This window comes from Lissotriton vulgaris, chromosome 10 (genome assembly GCF_964263255.1).
Source record: "Lissotriton vulgaris chromosome 10, aLisVul1.2, whole genome shotgun sequence".
Classification (NCBI taxonomy): domain Eukaryota; kingdom Metazoa; phylum Chordata; class Amphibia; order Caudata; family Salamandridae; genus Lissotriton; species Lissotriton vulgaris.
The window spans coordinates 712941606-712966521 of record NC_141698.1 but is presented as its reverse complement, the minus strand read 5'-3'; the positions used below and the strand labels follow the sequence as shown (position 1 = coordinate 712966521).

Here is a 24916-nt window from a genome sequence, read left to right as displayed (position 1 = left end):
TGGTGTTGGACACGGTGGTGGTGGTGGACACAGTGGTGGTTGATGTGGTGGTGGTGGATGTGGTGGTGGTGGACGTGGTGGTGGTGGATGTGGTGGTTGTGGATGTGGTGAATGTGGTGATGGATGTGATGGTGTTGGTGGTGGACATGGTGGTGGACAATGTGGATGTGGGGGTGGTGGAGGTGGGTGTGGTGATGGTGGTGGATGTAGTGGTGGTGGACATGGTGGTGGATGTGGTGGACGTGGTGGTGGTGGACATGGTGGTGTGGACGTGGTATTGGTGGAACTGGTAGTGGTGGACGTGGTGGTGGACATGGTGGTGGTGGACGTGGTGGTGGTGTGCGTGGAGGTGGTGGACATGGTGGTGGATGTGGTGGTGGTGGACGCATTGGTGGTGGACGCGGTGGTGGTGGACGTGGTGGTGGACGTGGGTGGTGGACATGGTAGTGGTGGACGTGTTGGTGGTGGACGTGGTGGTGGACGTGGGTGGTGGACATGGTAGTGGTGGATGTGGTGGTGGTGGACGTGGTGGTGGTGGTGGACATGGACGTGGTGGTGGTGGACATGGTAGTGGTGGATGTAGTGGTGGTGGATGTAGTGGTGGTGGATGTGGTGGTGGTAGACTTGGACGTGGTGTTGTGGACGTGGGGATGTGGTGGTGGTGGAAGTGGTGGTGGATGTGGTGGTGGTGGTAGTGGTGGTGGACATGGTCGTGGTGGTGGTGGACTTGGACGTGGTGGTGTCTGCCAGCGTTAGATATATATATATATAGAGATAGAGTGAGGGCAATAGATAGAGTGAGGGTGATAGATTGAGTGAGGGCGACAGATAGATAGAGTGAGGGAGACAGATAGATAGAGTGAGGGCGACATATAGATAGAGTGAGGGCGATAGATAGATACAGTGAGGGCACTAGATAGATAGAGTGAGGTGGCCTCGTGGTGGACGTGGTGGTGGATGTGGTGGTGGACATGGTGGTGGTGGACGTGGTGGTGGAGGTGGTAGACATTGTGGTGGTGGACATGGTAGGGGTGGATGTGGTGGACGTGTTGGAGGTGGACATGGTGGTGGTGGACGTAGTGGTGGTGGATGTGGTGGCCATGGTTGTGGTGGATGTGGTGGTGGAGGTGGTGGTTGTGGACTTGGTGGTGGTGGAGGTGGTGGGTGTGGTGGTGGATGTGGTGGTGTTGGACACGGTGGTGGTGGTGGACACAGTGGTGGTTGATGTGGTGGTGGTGGATGTGGTGGTGGTGGACGTGGTGGTGGTGGATGTGGTGGTTGTGGATGTGGTGGATGTGGTGATGGAGTTGGTGGTGGACATGGTGGTGGACAATGTGGATGTGGGGGTGGTGGAGGTGGGTGTGGTGATGGTGGTGGATGTAGTGGTGGTGGACATGGTGGTGGATGTAGTGGACGTGGTGGTGGTGGACATGGTGGTGTGGACGTGGTATTGGTGGACCTGGTAGTGGTGGACGTGGTGGTGGACATGGTGGTGGTGGACGTGGTGGTGGTGTGCGTGGAGGTGGTGGACATGGTGGTGGATGTGGTGGTGGTGGACGCGTTGGTGGTGGACGCGGTGGTGGTTGACGTGGTGGTGGACGTGGGTGGTGGACATGGTAGTGGTGGACGTGTTGGTGGTGGACGTGGTGGTGGACGTGGGTGGTGGACATGGTAGTGGTGGATGTGGTGGTGGTGGACGTGGTGGTGGTGGTGGACATGGACGTGGTGGTGGTGGACAAGGTAGTGGTGGATGTAGTGGTGGTGAAAGTGGTGGTGGTGGACGTGGTGGACATGGTGGACGTGGTGGTGGACGTGAAGGTGGACATGGTGGTGGTGGACGTGTCGGTGGTGGATGTAGTGGTGCACTTGGTGGTGGACTTGGTGGTGGATGTGGTGGTGGGCGTGGTGGTGGAGGTACACGTGGTGGACTTGGTAGTGGCCTCGTGGTGGACGTGGTGGTGGCCGTGGTGGTGGTGGTGGACGTTGTGGTGGTTGACGTGGTGGTGGTGGACGTGGTGGTGGTGGACATGGTGGTGGTGGTGGATGTGGTGGTGGTGGACGCGTTGGTGGTGGACGCGGTGGTGGTGGACGTGGTGGTGGACATGGGCGGTGGACATGGTAGTGGTGGACATGGTGGTGGTGGTGGACATTGTGGTGGTGGACGTGGTGGTGGTGGACGTGGTGGTGGTAGTGGACATGGACGTGGTGGTGGTGGACATGGAAGTGGTGGATGTAGTGGTGGTGAAAGTGGTGGTGGTGGACGTGGTGGACATGGTGGACGTGGTGGTGGTGGATGTGAAGGTGGACGTGGTGGTGGTGGACGTGTCGATGGTGGATGTAGTGGTGGACTTGGTGGTGGATGTGGTGGTGGGCGTGGTGGTGGAGGTACACGTGGTGGGCGTGGTAGTGGCCTCGTGGTAGACGTGGTGGTGGCCGTGGTGGTGGTGGTGGAAATGGTGGTGGTGGACATGGTTGTGGATGTGGTGGACATGGTGGTGGAGATGGACGTGGTGGTGGTGGAGGTGGGTGCGGTGGTGGTGTACATGGTGGTGGACATGGTGTTGGTGGACATAGTGGTGGTGGACGTGGAGGTGGTGGTGGTGGTGGTGGATGTTGACATTGGTGAGCGAGGGGTGAGTGGGTGTGCAGCCTGGTGAGCTGAAGTGGCAGCAGAGGCGGAGCGCAGCGCGCACAGAGTGTCTGGTGGCAAATGGGAGCTATGCACAATGCACGTGGTTGTGCTCACATTCACTGTACCCGATCCACACTTTGGGTTCACTTTTGAAAGCCCTTACTTTAATCTCGCCAAGCATCACTAACGGGATATCTTCAGCGAGACCTAAAAAAGAACAAATGATGGATGGAATGCTGAACAAATCAAACATCCACCCTCAGTCACAGATCTAGGTTTAATCCATTGTTTTTTGCTCACCATGCCACCCCAGTTTGGACCCAGCCATATACAAATCAGTCTTGACCCTGCTCCTCACGGGAACAGACCAGCCCGGATTGCAAGGCCAGATCCACCCTAGACCATAAACAAGCATCCTGGGACCGGGTTCAGGGTATCACACCTCATCAGCCAGGCTAGCTTGAATGCAGTGGCACAGTGAGCACGGGACCCATGTCTGGGCATACCCTTCCCATACCTTGGATAGTGAGAGTGTAAAAATGATTATTCCCACTCCAGTGAGTGCAACTCTAGGGAAAACGTTGGATATCATAGGGGTAAAAATTACTATACCCTCTCCAGTGAGTACTACAGTAGGGAAAACGTTGGATAGCGTAGGTAAGGGGTTGAATAGTCTCTTTTTTGATCTCCCCTGCCTTTTGCTCTTCCCCTTGGACGTCCTCTTGTTGTGTTCTTCTGGAATACTTGTGTTGGTTCAGGTATTTTCTTGCGTCTTGTTCTTAATACCCGGAATTCGTCCAAAAATTCGCTTGTTTGGTGATTATTTCCGGTTGTGAGGAGGTGCTTGCCGTTTGTCTGGATGCATCAGTATCTGAGTCTGTTATTTCATTTGCGATAACTGACTCTCCCCTTGTTGTAACATCTGTTGCTGTCTGATTTTGTATACCAGTTTGATTGTATAAATAATCATATTTAGGGCTAGAGGTCAGAATTTGGCCGCTCTCATAATCACCGACATCCCTCTGTAACTTCCGTTGCTTTCGATATTTAATGTCATCTTCGTGTTTTTTCAAACGGCCCTTCAATTCCTCTTTGAATTTGTTTATCGCATCCTGTTCTGAACTGCTGTTAAATTCATCGTCCAATTCTTTCAGTTGTTTAATTATATCTTCCCGCTCCTCCCAGGCATAGAGTGGAGTAATGTGTCCCAGAACAGAGTTGAGTAAAATGGGGTGGAGGGCATAGAGGGAGTTGCGTAGGGTGTCAAAGTGGAGTACAGTGTCACAGAGTGGCATACAGTGGAGTTTAGTGGTGTACAGTGGCATAGTGTGTAGTGTGTTGTACAGTGGAATACCATATAGTGGAGTAGAGAGTCTTACAGCAGTGTGGAGTGGCATAGAGTGAAGTGTCATTCAATGTTTTGTCGTAGAGTGTGGTATCGTAGAGTGTTGTAGAATACAGTGTTGTGGAGTGGCTTACAGTGGAATAGCGTACAGTGGAGTGGTGTGGGGTGGTGCAGAGTTGAATAATGTAGAGTAGAGTGGAGTGGCATACAGTAGAGTGATGTGTTGTAGAATGGAGTGGCTTGATGTAGAGTATAGTTCAGTGTGATATTATTGAGTGGCCCGTCGTACAGAATGTTACTGGGGAGAAGTAAAGAGAGGATTGCCATGGAGTAGAGTGGAGTAGAGAGGAGTAGTATGTAAGAGTAGAGTGAATTAGAATGTCGTACAGTGGCACAGACTGGAATAGAGCATTGTACAGTGGAGTGCCATGGAGTGGAGTAGAGTGTGGTAGTGTGGAGGGGCGTAGTGTGTTGGAAAGTGTAAAGAAGCAGTGTAGAGTTGAGTGGCATACAGTGTCATATCCTAGACTGTCCTATCAGGGTATTGTGGCATACAGTGTTGTGGCACAAAGTGTCATGGTATAGTGTTGAGGCATACAGTCTTGTGGTATACAGTGGAGTGGAGTGGTGTAGACTGGAGTGGTATGTTGTAGAGTACAGTGGTATAGAATGGAGTAGCATAGAGTGTTGTACAGTGGAATACCATATCGCGGGGTAGAGTGCCATAGAGCAGTATAGAGTGGAGTGGCATAGAGAGGAGTGTCGTATTGTAGAGTATTGTGGCGTAAAGTGGAGTGGCGTAAATTGTCAGAGAGTGGAGTGATATAGAGTTGAATTGTGTACAGTGGCACAGAGTGGAGTGATATCCAGGAGAGTGGGGTGTCGTAAAATAGAATGAACTGGCTAGAGTGGAGTGGCTTGTTGAAGAGTAAAGTTCAGTGTTTATGCTAGAGAGTGCTGTGTCGTACAGTGTCTTAAAGGGGAGGGGTATAGAGTGGAGTACCGGGGAGTGGCTAAGAGTGTAATAGCAAAGAGTGGAGTGGCGCAGAGTGTTGTAGAGTTGAGTGACAGAGTGGTATGGAGTGAATTAGTGTACCATAGAGTGGAGTAAAATGGGGTGAAGCGGTGTAGAGGTAGTTGTGTAGAGTGGAGTACAGTATTGTAGAGTGACAGTGTGGATTAGAGTGTCGTACAGTGGATAGAATGGAATAGAAGGTTGTAAAGTGGAGTGCCATAGAGTGGAGTAAAGTGTTGTTGAGTGAAGTGGAGTGGGGTAGAGTCGAGTGTCATACAGTGTCATGGCATACAGTGTAGTGGGGTAGAGTAGAGTGTAGTAGAGTGGAGAGGAGAGGTGGAGTGGCATGTCATAGAATAGAGTGGACTGTAATGTTATAGAGTGGCATATCGAACAGTGTCTTACAGTCTAAAGTATAGAGTGGAGTGGTGTAAAGTAGAATAGCGTCAAATGGAGTAGAGAGACGAGTGGCATAGAATGGAGTGGTGTACAGTGGAGTAGAGTGGAGTAGTTTCTCTCAGAGTGGAGTGGAGTAAAATGGTGTGGAGTGGCGTAGAGGGAGCTGGCTAGTATCGTAGAGTGGAGTACAGTGTCATAAAGTGACAAAGTGGAGTAGAGTGTTGTACAGTTTAATGGAATGGCGAACAGTTAATTGCCATTGAGTGGAGTGTGATAGATGAAGGGACGTAGAGTGCTGTATCATAGTGTCCCATCATAGAGTATTGTGGCCTACAGTGTTGTGGCATAGAGTGTCACTACTTAGAGTAACATAGTGTACATGCAACGTTGTAGTATACAGTACCATGGCAGAGTATAGTGGCGTGATGTGGAGTAGAGAGGAGTGGTGTCTAGTGGAGTGGCGTAGAGTTGAATAGCGTGGAGTGATGAAGAGGAAATGGTGTGGAGTGAGGTGTCCTGGAGTGGAGTAGCATACAGTGTTGTGCTGTAGAGCGCCATATTATAAAGTATTGTGGCGTACAGTGTCATGGAGTAGAGGTTCGTGGCACAGAATGAAGTGGCGTACAATGTTGTGGTGTATAGTGCTGTTGCGTAGAGTGTAGTGGTGTAGAGTGGAATAGCGCAGAGTAGAGGGGCACAGAGTGGAATTCTGTGGATTGGCGGATAGTGATGTGGCGTGTGGTAGAGTACAACGGAGTGGTGTGGAATGGTGTAGAATGGAGTGGCGTACAGTGAATTGGTGTGAAATAGAATAACATAGAGTGGAATGCATACAGAGGAGTGGAGTAGAGTGCCATAGAGTGGAATGACATACAGTGGACTGGCGTGTCATAGAGTAGAGTGGAGTGGCCTAGATCTAAATGAGGTAGAATAGAGCGGCATAGATTGGAGTATAGTGTCGCAGAGTGTCAGACTGGAGTAGTGTCCTAGAGTGGAGCTGTGTAGTGTCAAACAGTGCTGTGTCATTGAGTAGTGTACATTGGAGTGGCGTGTAGTAGAGTGGAGTGGTGTGTCAGTGTATTGTAAAGTGTAGTAAAGTAGAAGGGCTTAAAGTAGAGTCTTGTGAAGTAGAGTGTAGTGGTTTGCTGTATAGTAGAGTACAGTTGTGTATCAGAGTAGTGAATCATACAGTTTCTTAAAGTGAAGAGGCATAGATTGGAGTGGCAGTGGAGTGTCATGGAGTGGAATGGCATAGAGTGGAGTGGCGCAGAATGGAGGGGAATAGAGAGCAAAAGCAAAGAGTTGAGTGGCATAAAGCGGAGCGGGTTAGAGTGGATAGGCATGCAGTGGAATAGCATAGAGAGGAGTGGCGTAGAGTGGAGTTGTGTGCCGTACATGCGTAGAGTGGAGTTGCGTAGAGTGGAATTTGTGTGCCATACATTAGAGTAGTCTTGTGGCGCAGAAGCATAGGCATAGAGTGGAGTAGAGTGTTGCTGAACAACATAGACTGGAGTAGAGCATCCTCGAGTGGGGGTAGAATCGAGTGGCATGTCATAAAGTGGATTGGCATGTATTAGAGTGAAGTGGCATGTCAAATAGTGAGGTGGTGTATATTGGAGGGGCATAGAGTGGAGTAGAGTGTTGTAGAGCAACATTGAGTGTAGTGGCATGATGTACAGTTGTGTATAATGAAGTGGAGTGTCATATAGGGTTTTAGAAAGGAGGGGTATATACTGGTGTGGCGTAGAGTGAAGTGGAATGTCATAGAGTGGAGTGGCTCAGAGTGGAGTTGCGTAGAGGTGAGTGGTGTGTGGTAGAGTGGAGTGGCATGTTGTAGAGTGGCTTGGCGTGGAGTGATAACTTGTGATTCGGTATACTGCAGTAATTTCGCAGCACTTTCCGATAACAAAACAGTATATGTTTGGGTGATGAAAGCCCTTACAAAAATGAAAAAGCAGCCATATTATTTAGACTACACTCTGTCTCTGTTCTGGGTTTTAAGGGGAAATATAGTGTAGCATTGTTTTAGAATTGCACTGGAAGTAATGATACAGTTTAGCTAAGTCTGTAAAAGTAGGGGCAAATAGTTTTTTTTTCACAACAAATGTTATTGATTGAATTAGGCAGAATAAGAGATGTGGCTCCCCACAGTCAGGAGATCACCACCAAGCATCTTGGTACAGTTTACATCGCAAGACCAATGTCCAATCAAGAATAGAAGAAAAAACCAATAAGAGTAACCCCCTCCCCTGCCCCTACCCCCACCAACTCCCATTACCTAACCACTCTGCTACCCACCCCTTATAAATAGTTTTATTACTTGATATATTTTAAAAAGAGTTTACAGAGTACCATTGTAGTACCTAGAAAGTACTGCAGTACTTACAAAACCCCCCAAAAAATTAAAGATGTACAAAATTAAAAATACACTGTACTACACTATATTTCCCCTTACAACCCAGAACATAGACTAAATGCAGTCTAAAAAAAAATATTTCACTATTGCAAAATTAAAAGGCAGCTATGGTGAATTTATGTCAGTGACATTAATGGTTTGAACAACAAAAAAAACCCACAGAAATTCACCAGTGATGCTTAACAGAGATAACTATAACTTGCAACCACCCCATGCATTTCTTATGACCTCACATATTAAATCACTTGTGACATGTTCTATGACATCATTTATGACATCACTGATGACTTCTGGGCCCTGTATTTTTTTAAAAGGGAGGGGGTCGGCCCCCCTCCCCGAGCTTTTCGTCCCCAGAGACCAAATACCCTGGGGCCCGCATTAATTATAGGTGGGTGCCCTGGTGGGCACCCACCATACACCATTTGGTAGGTCCCTGAGCCGGTATTGCTCCTGCCCACAGGGAGCAGCTACGTATACTGCGACCTCCAGGTGGGAGCAATCTCTTGATCTGTTTCCCTGCCAGCATCGGTTCGGGCAGGAAACAGATCAAAAGTCTGCTTCCAGCCAGGGAGAGCGTTTTCAAAGCTTCCGCCTGCTGGGAGCAGACTGTGTTTGCTCGAGGTTAGTGGGAGATTAAAAATGCACCAGCCAGGTAGGAGCAAAGACAAATTTCCCTTCCCACACCAGGTTGGCTTCCCGGGACATAGCATGTACGACGGCTGCAGGGCCATTAATGGTTCAGGGAGAGAGTGCAGCCCCCACCCCTTTTATTTTATTAATCAGCCCTACGAGTGGGCTCCCTGGGGCCTTTATTGGCTTGGGAGAGGGGGCGTGGGGCTCCTCTCCTCTCATTTAAATATATTGGCCCCGGGACATAGGGTACCCATGGCCTTTGAAGGCTTGAGGAAGGTGGCGTGACACGTTTTTGGGAAATTCGGCCCAGGGGTGGGCTCCACAGGACCTATAATAGCTCAGGGAGGGGAAGCCATGTGCCCCCTCCCCTTAAATAAACAAAGTGGCCCCAGGGATGGGTTCCGATGTGGGTATGAGGTTCCAGGGTCGTGCGTTCCCCTCCCATTATGTGATGTGGCCCCAGGGGTGGGCCTATAATGTCGGGTGTTACCTGTGGATTGCTGCTCATGGTGCCAGGTGGGGCAGGTTATCCCTACCTTGCCCCCTTATATTATTTTTTATTTACTTCAGGACAGGGGGACTATGTACCTGAGTCCTGTAATGGCAGCTAGCAACATTTTTCTTACTTTGCTGGCAGCCAAACAGAGCGCTCGCACAGCGCAGGAGCGAGATGGCCCAAGGAAAATAAGGTCCCTTGGCCAATCAGAACACTCTATTTTTAAAATTGCGTTCAAGGGACTCTCATGGGAGTCCTTGGAAACCAACCATCCACATATTCTTTTAACCTTAATTTCTCAAACACTGCTGAAAGAATTTACACCAAAAAGCACATTTTGTATACCAAGATCTAGATTCCAGCTAACTTTGGTGTAATTCCCATTTTTCTTGGCCCCTTCTTGATGAATATCCCAAAACCTTCCATCCAGAAACTAGTCAAAAAGTTGCACCTTTTTGGAAATTTTCGTGGAGATCCATCAAACAGTGCCAAAGTTATTATCAACACAAGAAATGCTTTTCCTATGGAACAATTGACCTAAGTATTACTATCCAGTGGCGACTGCTACTGGGTAATATATATATATATATATATATATATATATATATATATATATATATATATATATATATATATATATATATATATATATATATATAGTTATATTTAATGAAAAAACTCATACCCTAAGGTAACTAAGGTAAATGTTGCAGTGATATTATCAATGATGTCAGAGAAGATGTCATGATTTATGTAATATGTGCATGGCGAGGGTGTGAGTTATTGTTACCTTAGGGCACAAGTTAGAATTACTTGAGATAACTATAACTATAACTGATGAATTTCAGTGGTTTTAGAGTTCAAAACTCTAAGTTGTTACTGAACATTTTACCTAACTACAACGTTACTTTAATGTTTTTTTTTTTCAGTAAATTTCTAGTTTAAAAAAAAAACGTAAAATAATATTTAATTACCATACATAAATTCATACCCCCACCGTACCTGGGGTTACCGTAAATTAGTGACAAACAAACTGCAGACAGGGTAGCATTCTTCAATTATACACCCTGGGGTCGACTTGTTTATTTAACGCCGTAAGGAGCCACTCTCAGAGTCGATTAATAAAATGAAAAGCCCCTCCCTGCGAGCATCTAAAGGCCCCAGGAACCCCCATTGCTGCTAAACTTTTCAAAAAGGAGGGGGGCGCGTGTCCCCCCCTCCCTGAACCACTAATGGCCCCAGGGAGCCCATCCCCGACTCACATGCTATCTATCTATCTTCCCCCTTATCTCCGGACCCTGGAGGGGGAAGTAGATTTCCGAAAGGCACTGAAAATGTGGATTTTTAACTTACCGGATACCTGTGTCAGAGCACTAGCCTGGATGAACCAGCATCTCTGTGCCTGAGTCGTGCCAGAGTCCTGCCCGTCTGCGCCCGTCAGCGTCCCGGAGGCTTCCGAGGTGACGGACTGGACTGGGACTTGTCAGCACACTCTGTCAAATGTGTTGATTAACATGCTCCACTACTTGTGCCCGGAGCTCCGCTCTTGGCAACAGACTAGTGGCTCCTGCCGTACGGTATTCCCTGCGCGCCACAAGGTAAGAGTCGCTGCCCTGAGTGTGGTTAGTGTCCGCAGAAACATCTGGCCTGCATGCCGCAGAAGGAGGCAGTTAGTGTCAAACATCTGTGCTTACTGCTTAATACTAGATCTCTCGGCCGTCATGCACTGGACATCTATGATCTGTTGGACTCAGAAAAACCGTTGTTTTTGATGCTCACCGAGACTTGGCTCGGCGAGTCTTCCAACCCAGATATTGCCACAGCTATCCCTCCTGATTATAACATCTTCAGGCAGGATAGACTGAAGGGGCGCGGAGGTGGGGTGGCTCTGATAGTAAACAAAATTCCCACTTGTACCATCATTCCCTCTGACGTGATTAAGGATTGCGAATCCATCGCCTTTTCTATTGTTTTATCACCGCACCAATCTGTGAAAGGTCTTCTCGTGTATCGCCCTCCAGGGCCCACTGGCTCTTTCTTTGAAGAGTTCCAGTCGGTAACCTCGTCTCTGCTACTTACGTCGGAGCATTGTATAGTCGCTGGTGACTTTAATGTCCACATGGACGATGAAATGGATGCCGACACGATTAAAATGTTGGATGTTACAGCCCCTCTTGGCCTGGTGCCCTATCATGATGGACCGACCCATGAGAAGGGGCATACCCTGGATCTGACTTTCTCTACGACCCCCATAGAGATGCATGCTCCTATCCATGTGCTTTGGTCGGATCACGGGCTGGTTAAATTCTATATTCTGGAGGTCAGGAAACCCTCCGGTGCCCCTCGGCAGGTTTCCCAGGGATTTAGGGCACTCCATCGGGTCACCCCGGAATCACTGGCACAGGCATGTGCGGCCCATCCCTGCATTCTGACTGGGGATCTAGATGGGGATGTAGAGCAGTTGCAGGCATGGCTCCTGGAGAGGCTTGATGATCTTGCTCCTGTGAGGCCCCCTCGCAAGTTGGATAAATGTGCATCTGCCCCTTGGTTCACGGAAGCGCTGGCGGCTTCACGTCGGCAATGCAAGGTAGCGGAAAGAGCATGGCGCGCGAAATATGACCCGATGGCTAAACTTGCTTACAGGTCCTTGGTGAAAGCTTATCATCGAGACATCCTCTCGGAGAAGAAGGGTTATTTCGTGAGAAAAATCGAAGCTGCCTCTAATTCCTGTAAGGAGCTTTTTGCCATTGTGCGGGAGTTTACGACTTCACGCGCTGTGTCGACTCAGACTCCCCCCCTTGAGCCTTGGGTCTGCGCGATTGCTGACTTTTTTACTTCTAAGATCCGACTGATCCAGGACTCCTTACCTGTGCAGGAGCCTGAGGTGCCCTGCCGGGCGGAGAATGCCTCGGCCATCCTGTCCAGTGCAGGTTCGGCTTTGGCAGTCTTTCCTCCTCTCTCTATGGCCTCCTCGTTGGATCTGATGGCCTGTCTAAAATCAGGTTCTCCTCGGGATGCCTGCCCCGCCAAGTTTATGGCGAAAATGGCAGCAGTCATTAATCCATATGTGAACCCCCTGCTGAACTGCTCTCTTGTACAGGGTGTGGTTCCCCAGTCATGGAAGCAGGCGATGATCATTCCCCTGCTCAAAAAGCCCGGTCTGGACGCGGAGGTGCTGGCGAATTACAGGCCTATCTCGCTTTTGCCCGCTTTCGCTAAGATCATTGAAAAACATGTGCATAAGGTGCTCGCCGATTATCTGGAGTCCCATGATCTACTGCACCCCACTCAATCGGGATTCCGCACCAATCTTAGCACCGAAACAGCCCTCCTGGAAGTTTCGGAGGCGATTAAGGAAGTGCTGGATTCAGGTGGCAGGGCGATGCTGGTGATGTTAGATCTGTCGGCGGCCTTCGACACCGTCCCCCACGAGGGTCTCCTCGCAAGGCTTTCTGAGATCGGTCTCAGGGGGTTGTATGTCTAAACCACTACAGCCTAAACCACGATTGGCTTAACCACGTAAGCCTAACCACGATCTATTTTTAACCACTACCTTGTTAAACACGACTTCCTAAACCACGAAATTAAACATCTCGTGTTTGGCCATTAGATGGCACTATTGTATTTGCAATACTTCTTGCATAAACCTTTTTTTTTTTTTTAAAACTGTTCTAAATGTTATATTTTTAAAAAAAATTTAACAACGCATACCATTATTTATTTATTTTTAATGTATCCTTTTTTGGGGGGGGAGACCCCCCCAGCCCCCCCAATCTTACCTTAATTATGAGGAGTGACGTTATACAGGACACGTTATACTTCGTTGTTCAGCCTTTCGTTGTTCCGTCCGACGTTGTTCTTTATTCTTCGTTATTCTCCCCTCGTTGTTCAGGTGAGTCGTGGTTAAATCATCGTGGTTTAGGATGTTTCCCGTCTCAGGGGGACGGTGCTCAATTGGTTTCGTTCGTTCCTGGCGGGCCGTCGACAAACGGTCTGGGCCTCTGCTTGCTCCGCCGAGATGTCGCCACTGGGTGTCGGAGTCCCTCAGGGCTCAGTATTGAGCCCGACTCTATTTAACATCTTCATGACCCCTCTGGCGGCTCTGGCGGAGTCCTTCGGGGCTCAGATCATTTCCTACGCTGATGACACCCAGCTCCTCTTCACCTGTGAGAGGGGTGCGGACTTCGACGGAGAGAGGATCCGGGGTTGCCTTGAGGCTGTATTTCAGTGGTTCCAACATAACAGCCTCAAGTGCAACTCGGATAAATCCGAGGTCCTCTTCTTTGGGTGCAGCTCAGATCCGGACTGGAAGGTGTGGTGGCCAGAGAACATGTTTCCACCAGCAAGTTCGTCCCAGGTGGCTAAAAACCTAGGGATTAAGATTGACAACGGCCTAACACTGCGCTCACAGATAATCGGCCTCACTGGCACCTGCTTTGGCCTGCTCCGGACGTTGCGTAAGTTTCTCCCTTTACTATCGGAGGAGCACAGGAAGATCACAGTGCAGGCGATAATTGGTTCGAGAATTGATTACTCGAACATTCTTTATCTAGGCCTGCCAGAATATCTGCTTCAACGGCTACAGGTGGTCCAGAACTCGGCAGCACGGGCTATTTTTGGACTATCTCGCCGTGCCAGAGCCTCGGGCCTCCTGCAGGCACTGCACTGGCTTCCCGTCCGGAAGCGGATAATTTTCAAGACCTTGACTTTGGCGCATAAAGCTCTGCATGCCTCCGGAGCGAAATACCTTCAAAAAAGGCTGGCTTTTTACCATCCAGCCAGGCCCTTGAGGTCAGGATCCTTATTCCTCGCGGCAGTTCCTCGTGTTAAGAGGGCACGCATAGGAGGCCGTTCTTTTAGATTGCTGGCGCCCCAGCTGTGGTATACATTGCAAGTGGCCTTGCGCAGTACTTCAAACTTGCTGGCCTTTAGGAAACGGGCTCAAAACCTGGCTTTTTACTTCTTAGCTTTTTCCTTGGGCTTTTTTCACTGGATTCTCTGTTTTTTATCTGTTCTTTTCTTGTTATGTTATGAGATAGGTGTGCAAATCAAAGCGCCGGGACACTCTTCGAGTAGCCGTGCGCTATACAAAACCAAGTATAACATAACATAACATAACATAAGCAGTATGGCCAGTGTTTAGAACTTTACGGTCAGTAGCGGCGCCTAGATGCTCCTTGGAGCGACTGTTGCGCGGTACAAATACACCATTACATTACATTACATATGTCCCAGGGAGCCCACCCCCGGGGACACAGCAGTTTCCTTGCCTACACCAGCATGGTCAGGGAAACTTGTGTTTGCTCTCTCTTGCTGGGAGCATATTTTAATCTCCCACCACGAGGGAGCAAACACAAAGTCTGCTCCTAGCAGGCAGAAGCTTTCAAAATGCTTTCGCTGGCTATGGGCAGACATCTGTTTCCCTACCTGCACTGACCCTCCCCTTTAAAAAATACACGTCCCTAGGGGATGGGTACCCCAGGTTCTTTTTAAGTTTTGGGATGGGGGTCACATGGCAGCTCTCCCCATTTTTTATGTTCAAATCTGTTTTTATTGTGAACACAGCGATAAGCCTACAACCCCGTGTCGGGGCCGGCCGCGCATAGAAAGAACGTGTGGGTGCGCGCCATCCAGGGGGGGATGAAGCATTTAACACAGCGCCCTGCCTACAACCCCTCGGAGGGGGCCGGCTGCGTGGCTTAGGGGCATTGATGGTAGGATGAGTCCACAAGCGAGTGTCGCATCGTTGTGCGGGGGAGGCGCGTATAGAAGTGATAGCTGCAGTGTCACATTTGTCTAAAGGCCCAACGGGGCTCGAACTGCCCCTAAGGGGGGCGGAAGCCAGAGTGGCAAGTAGGAAGGAAGGAAAGGTCAGAGGAAGGTTAAGCAGAGGCGAGAAGGAGAGGAGTCTGGGGAGAAGACATCGGCTGCCGGTAGGGGGGCAATACACAGGGGGGTTGTGTGGTGTGGCTGGGCGCGACAGTGCCAATACCGAGGGGAGGAATCAAGGGCATAATCTGCTCGGGTCAGCAGGGAGAAGGGCATCCTCAAATAGGTGTAGAGCGCGAAGTCTAGGGGGCATGTGGCGCGCATAGCTGATGGAGCACAGGTGGCGCACGAGGGGTTCCCACACTGCCTTGAAGCGCACGCCTCTCATTTGTATCCGCGCCGTGAGCAGCTCCATAGCCAGGACCTGCCAGAGGCGCACAAACCAGGAGGCTATCGGCGGCGCTTCAGCCCGTTTCCAGTATAAAGCGATGAGCTGTTTGGCAGCGCCCAGCATGTGTAGTGTAAGGATCCAGTCGCTGCGCGTGAGGGCCCTAAGCGCATGGGGTCGAACGCCCAGCAAGAGCGTGCAGACCTCTTCAAGCAGGGGGAAGCCCAACACCCTCTTGATGTGACTGAGGACCTCCTTCCAGAAGACAGATAGGGTAGGGCACGTCCACCAGATGTGCACAAAGTCTCCAGTCGCAGTGCCACACCTCCAACATAGCGGCGAGGCAGTCGGGAACATTTTGCTGAGTCTCAGGGGGGTATAGTACCATTGCGTAAGCATCTTGTAAGCGTTCTCCCTCTGAGGAATGCTGCGAAAGGTTTTGGGGATGTCGTTCCACAGCCTGGCCCACTGAGAAGGTGTTATGTCGACACCTGCCACCGACTGCCATTGCCTCTGGTAGGGGTGTGCAGGCGGTGAGGTGGGGTGCTGCAGTATGTTGTAAATCTGGGAGATAAGTCTCTTTAGCCCCCCTAGGGAGCGGGCCAGCTTCTCGAAGGGCGTGTAGGCCCTGGTGGCAGCCCGGTACACGTCGTCTCCCATGGTCCAATGGCGTAATTGGGCGTATTGTAGGCCGGCGGTCGAGGGTAGGTCGAATTCCTCCTTACAGTCGTGCCACGATTTAGGTGATCCTCCAAGAAAGAGGTCTCCTATGACTCTGCAGTCCCCTTGTATCCAGCGCTCAAAAGCGCGGGTCCGGGCTGCGGGGGGAAAGTGCGGGTTACCAGCGATGGGGGTATGCGGAGAGGGAAACGTGGTAAGGCCTTTGGGCACCGCTACCCTGTTCCAGACGTCCAGAACCGTTTTCGTCGGGATCGCCATATACGCACTCCTGGACTGGAGCGCGCCACTCGCGGCAGCCAAGGCAGGTCCCAGATGGTGCGTCCCGTGACCACCCGGTCCATGTGGAACCAGTGTTTGTCGCTCTCGCGCGCACCCCATTCTATGACAAACCGAAGGTGCGCCGCCCAGTAATAGTGGAGGAGGTTCGGGCAGGCGAGACCGCCCCTGTCCCTCGGTTCCATGAGGACTTTCTGTGAGAACCGGGGGCGTTTACCTCCCCAGATGAATGACGTGAGGTCGCGTTGGAGACTCCTGATGTAGTGGAGCGGGATTGGGGTGGGTAAGCATTGAAAAACATAGAGAATACGGGGGAGGATCGACATCTTGACCGCGTTAAGTCGCCCCAGCCAGGAAATCATCAAGGGTTTTCATTTCCGCAGGTCCGCCAGGACTTCTTTGCGGCAGGCCGCCCAGTTCCGCGCGGACCAGGTGTCCAAGTGGGGCGTCAGGTCCAATCCCAAGTACTTTATGTGGCTCTCCGCTCAACGGTAGGGCACTACCCCTTTCAGGAAAGTGACCTCCTCCTCAGGGATGGTGAGGTTGAGCATCGTGCACCGCCGGGAGGGAGTCCCGAGGGCGAGTAAGAGTAAGGATCAGGTCATCAGCGAACAGCGCCACCTTGTTGTCGCGCCCCCCGTGGGGGATCCCGTGGATATCAGGAGTGCACCTAATCAGTGCCGATAGCGGCTCCACCGTGAGGGCGAACAAAAGCGGCGAGAGCGGGCACCCCTGCCGCGTGCCCCTGTGTATCGAGAGCGGCGGCGTCAGCTGGCCATTGACCCGGATTCTGGCCTGTGGGCCGAGATAGGGGGCCATGCACCTGGCGATCATTTTGGGACCAAAACCAAGTTTCTGGAGGACTGCTCTCAAGAAGGTCCAGTCAACCCGGTCGAAGGCCTTCTCTGCGTCCAGCGAGAGAAGGCAGGCCGGGATGTCCCAGTGTCGCACCTTCCCCACAAGATGTGCCAACCTGCGCACGTTATCGGCCCCCTGGCGATCCCGAATGAATCCCACCTGGTCCGGGTTTATCAATCCCGGCATGTGCGGGTCCAGCCGTTTGGCCAGGATCTTGGTGTAGATCTTGAGATCGGTATTCAGGAGGGCGATAGGGCGATAGGAGGCGCACAGGTCAGGATCCTTCCAGGTTTGGGGATCAGGGCGATTTCCGCCAGGCCCATGTCGGGGGACGGGCCAGTGGAGTCAGAGAAGGTACCGTATAACGGCAGCAGGTGCGGGCGGAGCTGGGTCAGAAATACGCAGTAGAAAGTTAACGGCAGTCCATCCGGGCCCGGGGTTTTCCCAGGAGGAAGGTCCTTGACGGCAGCTGATATTTCCTCCTCCTGCAGGGGGTCTTCCAGCGCGGCCGCGCATGCCGGTGGCAGCGGAGATCCCTCAAAGTCCGTGAGAACGGCCTCCCGCGCCTCCGCAGAGGTAGGCTCCTCACCATACAGGGAGGAGTAATAGGCGACAAACGCCTCTTGCTTGGCTTTCTCAGTGGTGGCGCAGGTGCCATCCTGCCGCCTGATGTTGGCGATGTGGGCCCTGGCCGCACGTGCCCGCAGTCTGCCTGCCAGCAGGCGTCCTATTTTATCCCCGCCCTCGTAATAGCGTTGCTTGAGCGCCAACAGGGAGCGCTCAGCCTTATTGGTGCGCAGCACGCGGAGTTGCCCCCTGAGATTGGCAAGCGTTCTCCTAGTCGCCTGCGAGGGGCAGTCTCTGTCTCGAGTTTCCGCTTGTTTGATCTCACTGGCCAGGCCGGTTTCTAGCTTAAACGCCTCCCGCCTCCGCGCCACCGCCAGGGAGGTAATGTGGCCTCTAATGGTGGCCTTAAAGGCATCCCAGATCGTGTAGAAGGGCAAGTCCGGGGTGTCGTTAATGGCGAAGTACGAGTCTATGGCGTCACGGATGCTAACAACATCTTCCGGATCTCGAAGGACACTCGGCGGGAGTACCCACCTCTGCTCCCGAGCGGTACAGGCCAGCGGATCTTGTAACAGAAGTTCCACATGGGCATGGTCCGATAAGGAGATGTCAGAGATAGCGGCTGCCAAGGAATCTCGGGTCAGATCAAGGGAAGTAAAGAGATAATCTATACGGGAATACGTCCTGTGGGAGTGAGAATAGAAGGAGTAGTCCCGGGTTCCCGGATTGTGATAGCGCCACACATCCACAAGCCCCAGGTCTGTAATCTGCGTCCGAAGGGCGGAAGACATTGCCCCCGCGCCATTGAAGGGGGCCCCCGCTCGATCTAGCTCCGGGTCCCACACCAGATTGAAGTCCCCTCCCAGGATCGTGCAAGGGGCACCCGGTGGAAGCTGGTCCCGCAGGAGCGCTTGGAGGTATTTATCCTGCGACTGGTTGGGCGCATACACACAACCCAAGGTGAACTGCACAATACCCATCTGTACCGAGGCTCGGAGGAAGCGCCCGTCTGCACTCCTGAAGGGTTTCGTGGGTCCCCGTCTAAAGCCAGCCCTGCAGAGAATGGCCACCCCCGCAGTTTTAGTGTCAGAAGAGGCCCTGAACTGTATGGGATATCTAGGGTGTGCCATGCGCCTGGTGTCCCCCTTCAGAAGGTGCGTCTCCTGGAGGAGGATAATGTCAGGGGAGTGGTGCAGGAGATAGCGCCATAGCTGATTCCGCTTGTTGGGGGAGTTGAGCCCTTTAACATTGAGTGACAGAACCTTCAAGGGTGTGGGGATGTTCGCCGTCATCGCGCTAAGGGAGGTAGGGCAGCGCAGTCACCCATGGAGCAGCACCCCCCTCGGACAGGGCAGCGGCCGCCTCCCCCCGTCCCCGTTGCGCCAACACCCGCAGGCCCCACCATGCCACCATTCCGCAAGCGCAGGGGGAAGACCAGGAGAAAGGGCAGCGCGAGAAAAAAGCAGGGAAGAAAGAGAGAGAAGGAAAAGAAAGGGTGTATAGAAAAAACACAACCAAAACAGGCCAACAGGGCCATCGTACAGTGTCCCAAGTACTGGACATCCTCTACCCGAGGGTTTGGATGAACACAGGAATGTCACTTCCTACAGGACAAAGTGAGGGAGCGAAGATCTGGGTGGGTGAAGTCTGGTCGTCTCGCTGCCCATCCACCCCGCTGCCACAGGGAGGTCCGGGGGAAGTACGAGTCGAGAGGCCCTCAAGTCCAGGCCAGACGCCAAGAGGGCTCCCAGGTTTAGCGGTGATGGGTAGGGCTCGGAAGGGACGGAGACCTCCAGCCGCTCCCTCTGACCCCCCATGGGGGGGGAGATCCGCAGAGGCGGCCTGCAAGGGAGGAGGGAGACCCCACCATAATGAACAGGAGGACAAAGTCGCCGGGGCGTGGTGGGACCGATCCAGTTGTCCAGGGGTCGTGTGCAGGCTCAAGGCAGCGTGAGTCTCATTGCTCGCGTTCAATGGTCTCCTGGAGTTGAAGGACGATCCTCTCCATCAGTGTCGGAGGCAAGAAGTTGGGAGGCCTGCACCTCGCGGTCTCCCTCGAGGGAGCGTATGTGCGCGATGATGTCCTGCTTGGCCTGTGAGGTGGAGAGGCTATCCACCGGGGGGGGGGCGGCGATGTCGGCGCACCATGGACCAGTCGGGGCGCGGTGGGGCTCTCTCCGAGTGGCGAGGGCGGGGCGGGCTGTGGTCCGGGGATTCCGGCATGCCGAGCAGTTGCGCCGCTTCCTGGTAAGACCTGAGGGCCCTACGCTTGTCTTCCCACCGAAAGATGAGGGCGAAGGGGTGACCCCACTGATAGGAGATTTTGAGGGCCCAAAGTCTCTCCGTGATCGGGTGGAAGACCTTCCTCCTGTGGAGCGTGGTGGGAGCCAGGTCATGGAAGATCTGGATCTTGTGCCCTTCATAACGCAGGTCCGGGTTGTCTCTTGCTGCCTTCAGTATGGCCTCCTTCTCCGTGAAGTAATGGAGCCTGGCGACGATGTCGGGTAGTGGGCCCGCCTTACCCCCAGCTCCGAAGACTCGATGCGCACGGTCAAGGCGCGATGGGGGAGCCTCTTCCTCGCCCCACACCGCTTGTAGGAGTAGGGCCACATAAGCCATGGTGTCAGTCCCCTCTTCTCCGAGTGGCACGCCCCGTATACGAAGGTTATTGCGGCGCCCCCTATTTTCCAGGTGCTCTTGCTTGATCTGGAGCTGAATATGCTGCTCCTCCAGGGTCGTCACCCTCTGCCAGATCTGCTCCAGATCTTCGGTGCGGGAGTCGACCGTTTTCTCCAGGCCATCAACCCGGTCGCCCAGATACGTGACCTCTTTGCGCAGCTCCTTGACACATGAGTGGACCTCCGTCCTGAGGGACCCAATTTCAGATTTTAAGTCAGCCATAAAGGAGGACATGAAGGCCTGGGTCACCGGGGGGGAGTCGGCAGGCGGTAGAGGTTTCCCCTCGGTCGTTGAGGGACCCCCGGAAGAGGGCGGCGAACCCGCCTTGCCCCACATGGCGGCCACCGACGTGCCCTTGGTCGTCGCCGGCGGGGGGTCCGGCTTGTTCCCCTTGCCTCGGGTCATGGTCCAATCGGGGGGTCCGGGAACTGAGGGAGGAAGGGCAAGCTGTCACGATCCAACCCCGGTCCGTGATGGCAGAGTGTCCAAGGGGAGCCCCACAAGTGCCCCAACGGTCCAGCAACACAGGGCCTACGGCCAGGGGCTCCAGACCACGAGACAGAAGATGGTGGGGGGTCGCCGGCGTCCCCGCAAGCCGGAGATAGGGTTGTCCAGTTAGCAGTCCACAGGGCACGCCAGGGCAGCAGGAGTCTGACGCGCAGGGGGGCTGCATGAGCGGGTGTACTGGCTCCTCACCTCGCCAGAAACAGTCAGCCAAGGGGGCAGGACGGCGTGCAGGCAAAAGGGGGCTGGGGGAAGATTGCTCCCAGGAGTCGTCCCGCGATGATCAGGAGCCGGGTCCCGCAGTGCCAGGGCCCCCGGCGACTGTTGCAAGGCTCGGCCTCCCGGTCCCGCCAAAGCCTGGGCCTCCCTCAAGTGTAGCGCCCCAGCAGTCCCACGACCCACCGCCAATGCACCCCAGGGCAGCAGGGAACTCAAGGGCGGGGATCGCGTGGGCAAAGGAGCCGGCCCTCCGCCTCCAGGCGCACCGGCACGAAGAGCCGGCCTGGAGGACAAAATGGCGGTCAGTCCTGCTGTCGGGTCCCCCTATCGCTGTGCCCCTCCAGGAATAAACAAGGGGAGGGGGGCGGCGCGTTGCAGCTCACCAGGTGTGTCCCGCGGCGGGTGATGGAGCTGGGGCCGAGTCTCGTGGGGAGAGGGCCTCCGGCGACTTCCCTGGGTCGGGCCTTCCGTTCCCGCCAAAGCCGGGGCCTCTCCTAGCCTCGGCGCCCGGGCGGTCTCGGCGTACTCCGCCAGGGGCAGTCCGGCGCCAGCAGCCTCGGTGGAGCCGCCCAAGCAGCAATCGGGCTCCGCAGGAGAGGGTCTGCCGCAGGTGGGGCACAGGGGATCTCCGGCACCTCGTCCACTCCGGCGGACCGGCCCGCTCTGTGGGTGCCAGGCCAGGCTTCCTGGCAGCAGACCCTGCGGGAAAATGGCGGCCAGGGGCCGATCGCGGAGGCCCCGGGGCTCCGATCGTCAGCAACAGGAACCCCAACAGCCGGGACTCGCCTCCTGGTGAAACGCTGGCAGGATCCTCAGCGGACAGGGGGTCCCCAGGAGCAGAAACCCCCCAGACTTCGCTAAAACAGGCTAATTGAGCAGCGGGCGACGGAGCTCGCACGAGACGCGTCCGCTCACATCGCTGTCTCGGCCACGCCCCCTCTCCCCATTTTTTGTAAGTTTCGCTCCCAGGGGTCCTATAATGTCTTATAGAGAGAGGGCCAGTGCACCTCTCATCTAAAATAAAAAAGAGGCTCGGGAGTGAGGTCAGTCAGCCCTCTCCCTTTCAAAATATATTTGGTCCTAGGGAAGCGGTCCCCTGGGCCATAATAGGGTCGGGAAGGGAGAGGGACCGGTTGGATAGTGCCCTTTGCAAGGAGCATCTCAACAGCTTCGTTTATGAGAAGGAGGAAGTCTAAGTGGAGGATGTAGTGCTGGGTGAGAAGTTGGGTGAAGAGCACCCACTGATTTGAGGTGACATCTTTTTATTGAGGGAAACAACTACTTTAGACTTCTCCTGACAGGTGATGTCGATTGTGGTGGTGGGGGAGGGGTAGAATGAGAAAGAGATTGACATCCCCCCGGCCTTCCCCCCCCCCCCCCCCCCCCCCCCCATCCTGCCGATAACATGTGTGTCTTCTTGCAGCAGAATGTCCAGCAGGTATCACAGGAGGGATCTGTCTGAGTTGGTGAACGGTAAAGATTACAAATGTTTTGCTGGTCACTCCAGTGGCATTGGGCGTTACCCTAGGGCAGTATTGGAAGGATGTACATTTCCATACCCTCACCCTAGGTCTATTCTCCAAAAAACAACCTAGAAGACTAGCTACTTTGATGGCTAGAGCTAGAAGATGCGGTGCATCGAAGGCTAACTGTTGGTAACCGTTGGGTCAGAAATCGTAGGTGTTATAGAGGGTAATTCTCAGCCGCCTGCTGCTGTTCTTCTCATCAAAAGTAGCTAGCACAGCTTAAACCCGAATGGAACGAGTCAGTCCTGGAGCTGTGTTCTGGAATGTTCAAGATGGAGGAAGTATCCTGGTGTATTATGGGCCACGGGTTGAGTCACAACAAGTCTGAAACTTCTTTTGAAGAAAAACGAATTGCAAACGATCTGGCCCAACACTAGAACGAAATGGTGGAGGTGTCTGTGGGTGTGCTTGTTTGTGTGCATATGTGCTTACATGTTGATGCAAGTTCCGGCAATGCTTCTCTGGCATAGCCCTCAACTCTATCATGAGTGCTGCCATGGGTTGCCAACCCATTTATAACACATAAGCCGGTCAACACACTAGGAATTAAATGCAGAACTCACTGGGGTCAGTGATTAATCAATTTTATTATATTTTGTCAAACAGATAGTCATGTCAACCCACATCTGCTTTTTTGGTGTAAATGTATGTGCTGGTAATCCATGGCAGCACTCACCCTCAGGTGAAGCGTTTTCCCAAAGAATCATAATACTATCATTATACTATATACATTTCTGAATACATTTGCCTGTTATGGTATGTAAGTCACACAACACATGCCATAACGAATGCCACCCATCATGTTTGGCTCTTGGTAGACAGTTTTTTCATGTGACTTTGAGAAAGGCCAACACTGAACATAGTGTATGGCATGTATTATATGTGTTGAGTAGCCACTGAGAAGGGTTTTCTGGTTTAAATTTTCTGAATCATAAGTAACTAACTTTGTTTTTTCATTGAATGTATTTTTTTTTAATAAGGCACTTTCAACATTCAGCTGCAATGTATCCATTCAGCGCTGCGCATGGACGTGGTTTGGCCACAGCGCCTGGCGTTCGGCCGGACTAGCAGAACCAGTATGTGCATCCTTACTAGGGTCCATTCACTGTAATGATTTTGTTTTTGTATAGAACTATGATGGTCATGAAAACCGGCATTCGTTCAGGTCTGAGTTTGGAAAGCACAGCTGCCAACCTGGCATGCACCGAGCTCTTTTAGACACTGGCTGGAGGCTTTACCAGCTGAAATAATGGTGACACAAAATGCTATATCTAAATTTGAGTACTGCAAAAAAATTTATTTAAAGGGAAGATTTGTCACAAATAGTAGGACGATTTATTTAATCTGTCTTTCTAAGATTAGATTTTTCTCCAGCGGTGTATACATCTACCCAAAGCAAGATTACACTTTGAGAAGACGTAGCCACTCTTTGGAATTTAAGGGGCACTTTAATCATTTAAAGAACGGAGGAAAGTCTTTACTTTCTAGCTCTAACCTGGCTGAGACCTTGCCTCGGAATTAGTGAGGTTTTAAAACAACTTTGAAAGTGCAACCAAACACGCATTACTATCAGCTATTGGACTTCCTGGGAGAAACACAGCTCACATAATGCTCATAGGACACAGTGTCAAAAAGTGGCATTCCCAACATAGAAGTCTTTTAAAAGTGCTTGCAAAAAACACAATAACCATGCAGGTATTGACTTCAGCAATAATACCATACCTACACTAGCACTACTTTTCAAAAAAATTGGACTAGGAATATCAGGTTAAAACGTTATATAACAGTAGCACAAGAAGTACTCACTGTATGGTAAAGGTGAAAGCAAAATTGTAGGTTTTAATACCTGGTTTGCCTACCACGTGGACAACCGCTTCGTTGGCTTCATTTACAGAGTATGTGAAGTAGAACCAAAAGCCGTCGGCATCTCTCTCTTTACAGTGCGTCAGAGCATCAGCCTGGCCTGGCTGTGGTAACTTGTCATGACTTTCTACAATTGTAGTGTTGAAATGCTTGCACTCCTGTTCACATACATCTTTCTTTTCTCCTTTGTTGAAAGCTTTGCACTGCACACATTCCCTGTTCATAGATAAAGACACAAATTAATAACTTCAAAAAGCGTAGCATGCAAACAGAAGAGAAATCTGTGGGTAACAGCCCAATTAAAGCGGAGGGAACTGGTAGGTTTGCAGGTGTGAGGACAGATAAGAGAGGGCTTGATAGTAATTTTCTGTTAAAAACACAGTATCTATACACCAGCGTTGTAAGGCCTAGATTGCAACCGGCACAGTTATTTATGATGTTTCACAGGGCACAGAACCTAGTCTTGGCGCTTTTGCCCCACTGCCCCATTATCCTGGTGGAACCGAGACCCTTTTTCACACTCCTCCAAAGCCATCAATATTTGGGCCTATTTGCAGAGCGCAGTCGTTCCTCGAGTAAGCAGCCATTTTTTTATCAGTATCACAACAGCGTAGATTTGCTTCAAAAATGTACTTCAAAATATGGTGCCA

General features: G+C 52.1%; 1 protein-coding gene across 4 annotated transcripts in view; it reads right to left on the bottom strand.

The window, feature by feature from the left end:
- LOC147688704 (integrin beta-1-like) overlaps positions 1 to 24916 on the bottom strand; it is a 337537-nt gene that overhangs the window by 42598 nt on the left and 270023 nt on the right. For all 4 annotated transcript variants that reach the window (XM_086941546.1, XM_086941547.1, XM_086941545.1 and 1 more), the window contains exon 14: positions 24250 to 24482. In XM_086941546.1, coding sequence (XP_086797672.1) covers positions 24250 to 24482 — 233 coding nt within the window. The remainder of the gene's footprint in view (positions 1 to 24249; positions 24483 to 24916) is intronic.